The sequence below is a fragment of the Fukomys damarensis genome, unplaced genomic scaffold, assembly GCF_012274545.1.
Source record: "Fukomys damarensis isolate Sample0158 unplaced genomic scaffold, DMR_v1.0_HiC HiC_scaffold_21, whole genome shotgun sequence".
NCBI classification, from domain to species: domain Eukaryota; kingdom Metazoa; phylum Chordata; class Mammalia; order Rodentia; family Bathyergidae; genus Fukomys; species Fukomys damarensis.
Window position 1 is genome coordinate 30,155,611 of NW_022900933.1, and position 6,655 is coordinate 30,162,265.

Consider the following 6,655-nt stretch of genomic DNA (forward strand, 5'->3'; position numbering starts at 1 on the left):
ATATATATATATTGTCTTTAATTGAAAAGCTAACAAGCTGTCTAATTACATTTCCCCCAAACCATAAACTTGGTAGTTACTGAGTCTGTAGGCAACATACTCAAAGCTGAGATTAAAATTTTAAAAATAAATAAAACAAGACCTTAGGTCCAGCTAAGGGAGCCCTGCTACACACAGGCCTATGTATACCAGTGACACTGCTTGACTCTGGAGGCTGGAAGACGTCCCCAATGATTTCGCTGGGAACAGTTATTTCAAGTAGTCTTTTTCCAGTTTCCAACTTCTGAATAAAGATATATTTTGTTAATTCTATTTCAGAAAACGTTTTGCAAGTTGTTTTATTTACAATGCCAACTTTTAAAAGCTCACTAATGTCAACTGGACAATAAACTAGGCATAAATCACTTTACAAAAAGAGGAAAAGCTCAAAATGTCAACTTTCTACAGAGAACCCACAGTTCCATTTTATTCAGATTATTTGCTCAGACTAGAAGAAATTCAGCCATTGCTTTGGAATCTGTACTGAAACTACACATACAATGAGAACAATATTATGCTAGTACAATTGATTTGCTGCTGCATTTGTCTACTGTTTTGTCTAATATTAACAGTTATAAACAGAGCAGTGCAACTAGTATTTGGAACAATCCTCATAGTGTTACAGTGTCGGCACAACCTTTCACTTCTCTTCACACCACTGGTTCTCTTTGCATACCTGGGCTTCCTCCTCTTCAGTGAAGTCATTTTTGATATTGAAGGTCTTCAGAATCTCCTCGGGAGTTTTTCCCATGATGATATTGGCAACAGTCTTGCATGTAACATCAAGCAAACCTTTGATGTCTAGGTAGTTTGCTGCAAGAATAAGTTCAAAAAGGGTTCCTTGGTCAACTTTCAGGAATTCTTGGTCCCAAACAGGGATATCATCTGTTCGCTTTTCTTTGTTCTCATCATCCTCAGGAGGAGAAGGGTCATCCTTGTAGTGGGTGCACCACTGAATGACCTTTTTTAATATTGCTGCATTAACATTTGGTAGAGGAACTGGATCATCGTCTCCTTCATCATCCATTCCCCAATCTTCCAACATGGCCTTGATTGTCACAGACTGTTTGGCAGTTTCAACATGAACTTCAAATATCACCCCAACAGAACTCTGCAACTTAATTGAAGGCATGGTGCTTGGTCTCCAGAGGACGGTGAGCCCGATTGAGCCGGGAGCAGGTAGACGAGACCTGAAGTGGAACGACAGCGGCGGACAAGGCCACTCAAAAATATATTATTTTTAAAAACTCCAGTTCTGAGGAAAAGAGCTGAAAGGAAAAATGAGAATGCTCAGGTTTATCATTTCAACCTATGGATCAATCTAAATGCAGGAGCCTAAAACTCCAGTATTTGTTACTTCTTTACATGGCTCTTTGGAGAACTGTCATCTATTGTAAGAAGAAATATTTATGTGATGTTTATTAGTTTCTTCTATTTCTTAGTTATTTTCCTTTTAAATTTGATTAAATTAAAATATCATAGATTCATTTTTCCCATAGCTTTTCTTTCCACACCCAACTGTTTAACCATATTCTGCTGCTCAACAAGATGTCTGAAGTTATGTTCACTCAATATGAATGATGTTTTCATCTGGGTGGAAGGATTTGAAATAATTTCTAAATTTTCTGTGTGCTTGAATTTTTTATAGAAAGCAGTCTTAGAAATCCAGCAGAGAGAGTTCTGTTAAGAGGAAAAAACAAACAAACAAAACAAAACCACTGGAAGCAAATATATTAAGATGCTCACATCCCCAGATAGGCTCAAGGAGGCTCTGAAGGATAAGGATCCCAATCCACCCTACTGTTATTGGGGTCTGGGGTGCTGTGGACTCCCTCTAAAGATTTCAGCTCGCAGTCCTGAACAAAGCCGTAAGGTCAGCACTTTTCGTGTTGCTGGGGCACAGTACTCAACACCCAAAACTGAAGAGAAGAGGTTTACTTTGACTCACACTTCAGTCCAAGGCAAAGGTGTGTGGAGGAGGAGAGCTGTTAGTGGCACGGCAAACAGGAAGCAGGAAGCACATTGTATCTTTTAAGTTATGCGACTCAGCCTGCTTCAGGTGCTGGTCATGGGAACTACGGGATTTAATGGTTTCCTCTTCTGGATTCAGTCTTGCTTTGGTCCCATTGTCTCTACCCCACTTGTGGAATGGGAACGTTTACCCTGTGCCATTATACGTCATCGCTCAGGGCTCACATCATCTTCTTTGTCTTGTCTTTTTTCTTCTTCTTTTGTCCACTTTCTTGATTCTTTCTTCTTGTTGCTTCTTTCTTCTTCAACAGGGTCTCATTATGTAGTTCAGGCTAGCCCAGGCTGGCCTCGAACTCACAATCCTCCTGCTTCAGCTTCCCAAGTGCTGGGATTACAGGCGTGTGCCACAAAGCCTGGCTGCCTGTTTCTTGTGTCTTCTTAGGTGGTCTAATTTTTGTAGTTCTTTTGTATATTCTAATAGTCCTCTGTCCAAGGAGTAGCTGGCAACACTTTTACCATTTAAATTACCCACAACTAGTTACCCATTACTATTTACCGGTCACTGGTCACTAAGTTAACCACCACTAGTTATCAATTACTACTCACCAACTGGTTGCCCACAACTAATTAACCATTGTTATTTACTAGGTACTAGTCACCAATGACTAGTCACCAATGACTAGTTAGCTAGTCAGCTACCACTAGTTACCTATTGCTGGGAACCTGTAACTATTTGCCTACTAATTGCCAAGGACTGGTTAGCCACTTGTTACCAGTTATCCATTATCCATAGTTACATGTGGTTGCCCCAATCATTTAACCATCAGTACTTATGCAAAAGTAGTTACCTAAAACTAGTTAGCAACTACTTACCCACAACTAACCAGTGCTAGTTACATTACTAGTTACCAATGAGTTACACTAAACACTAGTTACCAGTGACTAGCTGCCAACAGCTATTGATTAGTTGCTCACAAGGAGTTAACTGCTACACCTTAGCAGTTGTGAGGACTAGTTATGCACTAACCAATTTGCCCATGACTAGTTGTCCACAACTAATCTATTGTTAGATATGTTACCAGGACTAGATACCCACTAGTTACTATTTTCCCAGAACTAGTTAACTGTTGCTAGTTATCAGAACTAGTTGCCCTCTAGTTACCTGTGATTTGTTGCCCAAAACTACCAATGGTTAGTTGCCACACTAGGTAGATGTTACTAGTTACTGGTTACCATGATGCATTAACCCATAGTTACCAGTGGCTAGTTGCTCACAGCTAGTTAGCTGACTAGTTGTCTCCAACTGGCTATCAGTGACTAGATGCCTGCAACTTATTAACCATTGCCACTGGCCAGTTACTAGTTACCAATGACTAGTTTCCCACAGCTAGTTACCAGTTACTCACTGCCCAAAACTAGTTAACCATTGCTACATACCAGTTACTAGTTACCAATGGCTAGTAGTCTATGACTAGTTAACCATTGCTACTTACCAATATTTAATTACCAATCACTAGTTGTCTGCAACTAGTTAACCATTGGTACTTATCAGTTACTAGGGACTATAACTGCTATGCCAGGAGCAGGTCTCCTCTGACATGTTCCTCTACCTTACTACCCTGCCTTGGAGCTGACACAAGGACTAAAACATCTATAATATGAGTCAAAGTAACCTCTCCTCCTTTAACACCAACCAAATAAAGATATGCCTTAAAATAAGCAGAATTTCTGGCTCAGAGTAAGAATTCAATCTCAGAACCAGGGAAAACTTTGACTCTGTTCTTGAAGGTTCCAGGCTGTTTTTATGGACATGCTGTCCTTGCCTCCTCTGAGAGCCACACTAACAGCTGTCTCTTTTTCAGCGGTCACTGTCCACCCCCTGAACCAGCCATCTTCATTGCCTTTCCTAGTAAGTGCTCCTAAGATGAGGCATATAAGTGTGTCTGAAATTATGAAAGAAAGTCTAAGTGAGAATGGCTAGCTTGACTGTTAGCATTCCGTAGGAGCTACATCAAGCATCTGTGTGCTGTCCATCATCCGTTTGTTGCCAGGTTTTGGATCCTAAAGATTCTTTCCAGTTTCTTGGTGTCCTGAACAAAGAATTGGATAAGACACATGAAGGAGGTAGTGAGGATTTTTTTTTTTTCTTTTTATTGAGTTTATTGGTACATTCTAGGTATACAATACAGTTACATTCATTACTGGGATCTTGTACCTTTACATGACAGGTCTTGGTTCTCATTTTTTCCCCTTGTCCCCACATATTTTTTCTTTTCCTTTATTCCCTTTCCCCTACCCTTCCCACTTTCCCTACACCGTTAGCCCTTTTCTTCCTATTTCACATTGTTAATTATCGCATTAGGATCTTGTGTACTACTGTAGTTTTTCACACCAGAGAAACTATTTGGTATTTACACATGTGTGACTTATTTATTTCACTTTAGAGTATATCCTCAATATGTATCCATTTTCCTATGAATGACTCTAATTTCTCATTCTTTATGGCTGAGTAGTATTCCACTTTAGAGAAAAACCACATCTTTATTCAGTTTCCAACTGATGGGCAAATGGGCTGTTTCCAAGTTTTAGCAATTACAAACTGTGCTGCTATAAACATAGGTGTGCATATATCACTGTGACATGATTCTTTTAATTCTTTTGGAAAGATACCCAGCAGAACTATAGCTGAGTCAAATGCAACCTCTAGTCCTAGTTCTTTGAGGTATCTCCGTATTGATTTCCACAGTGGTTGCACCAGTCTGCACTCCCACCAACAATGGAGAAGGGTTCCTTTCTCCCCATAACCGCGCCAACATTTGTTGTTGTGTGATTTCTTGATAGCAGCCATTCTTTGTGGGGTGAGGTGGAATCTCAGTGTTGTTTTCATCTGCATCTCTCGAATGACCAGTCATATGTAACATTTTTTCATATATTTACTTGCTGCTTTTACTTCTTTGTCTGAGAAATGCCTGTTCATTTCACATGCCCATTTTTGAATGAGGATTTACATTTAATAAGGGTGGGAAAGGTATGCTCTGCAGAGAGCAGTCCACTGAGAAAGTTCGCAATGGCTACGAAGTTAATGGTGGACGTCTTATATCTCCCTTTCCTTGGCCTGACATCAGATCTAGACTGTCCTATGAAAAGTCCACTTGGTTTCATACCAGATGTAAATGGAGATCTGAAGAGAGCACTTTCTGATTGGGCCCACGAGCAGGGTTTGGGAACTGTGATTTGTGTGTGTGACCTGGATCTGTGAGATCCACGGGTCGTGCTCAGCCAGTTTGCCCCACCCTAATCACCTATCTCACGTTCGCTTAACCAACATTTATGGAGCATGTAGCTCCTGCCAGTTGCTGCCGTCAGAAGCAGAAAGATAAACAAGGCATACTCCAGTCTCGTGAGATGCACAGACTTCAGGCTTGATGTACATATGGAATTTATAAAAAGAATTGTCCCAGATGCTCAGATGTAGATAAAAGTCTAGATAAAAGCAGTTCAAAGCCCTCCGCTTCTCCCATGCGTGACTTCCAGGGGGCCTATTGCTTCGGCTGTCACCTCTGACTCTGCGCTCGTGAGTGGTATAGCAAGTGTCCTTAATGGATCCCAAGTGCATTCCCGTGTGAGGTCCTGTTGCCATGGGATGGATCTGCGGACAGATCCGAGGCTTTTGTATGGGACAAGCAAAGAAAATTACAAGTGCACAGTCAATAGCCAGTGAAATGCAGCTACATTTACTGAAGATCATGGGAAAGCGTGCTAAGGGCAAGTTGGTGTCATCAAAACTATATCATAAACAGAAAAGTGGTGCCAGAACAACAGAAGAGGAAAGGCACTGAACACAGATAAATCAGGCTTTTGAAATATGAAAGATGTGCACACAGGCAGGTGGCCCCCTCACGGGGTTTCTAGGTGTGGCGAACAGGAATGAATGACAGGGTGCTGAGTCATCTCGGGGGCTCTCTACTCACATGACCTTAATTATATGTATGAGATGTGGTGCATATTTATGAACCCTTAATAAGGTCCAAGTGGGGCAAAGGCGGTTGAAGGTCAGGCCAGGAGATCCAATGTACATGTGCTCTTGGCTAGAGTTTCACAGATTTCCTGGGGCTTTGCTGTGCTATGTTTTGCCTCTCTTAGGAGAGTGGAAGGAGAAATGGCCCTGGGGTGCTGCCCAAACTCAAATGGGTGGAGGGGATTCATTTCCTCAGCCCCATTGTTCTACTTGCACTAGTCCTGCAGTGTGCACAGACGTATGGTCCTTCTGGCTTCTCCCTCTCTCCTTCCTTTCCACATCTCTTTGTCATCCTATCCTGGATTCAGGGCACCTTCCAGTCCTCACCTCCTCTAAATAAGTATAATAGTGCCTTTCTTTCATAGTCCTTCCCTTCCAATTGTACCCCTTCAAGAAGAAAAAAAGGGCCAATTTTCTTTCATTTCCACTAAATACCTCTAATTAGCTTCACAAACGAGAAGAATTCTTTAAAAAATTATTGCTGATGAGGATGTCATCCCATATTGTACTCAAAAGATCCTTCTCAAATGCGAAGCCGCATCCCGTCACCATTGTCCCTTTGTCTTTGATCCAAAACATTTCCCACTGCATTTATTTAACTTGTTTCTCAGCTCAGCCGCAGAGCTT

At 41.3% G+C, this 6,655-nt stretch overlaps 1 protein-coding gene across 1 annotated transcript; it reads right to left on the bottom strand.

The window, feature by feature from the left end:
* Positions 1-643: 643 nt before the first annotated feature.
* Positions 644-1,206, bottom strand: LOC104856793 (S-phase kinase-associated protein 1-like). The gene has a single exon (XM_033766882.1). It carries the CDS (start codon positions 1,169-1,171, stop codon positions 680-682), a length of 492 nt encoding a protein of 163 aa, XP_033622773.1. The 5' UTR covers positions 1,172-1,206; the 3' UTR covers positions 644-679.
* Between the last annotated feature and the right edge of the window lie 5,449 nt (positions 1,207-6,655).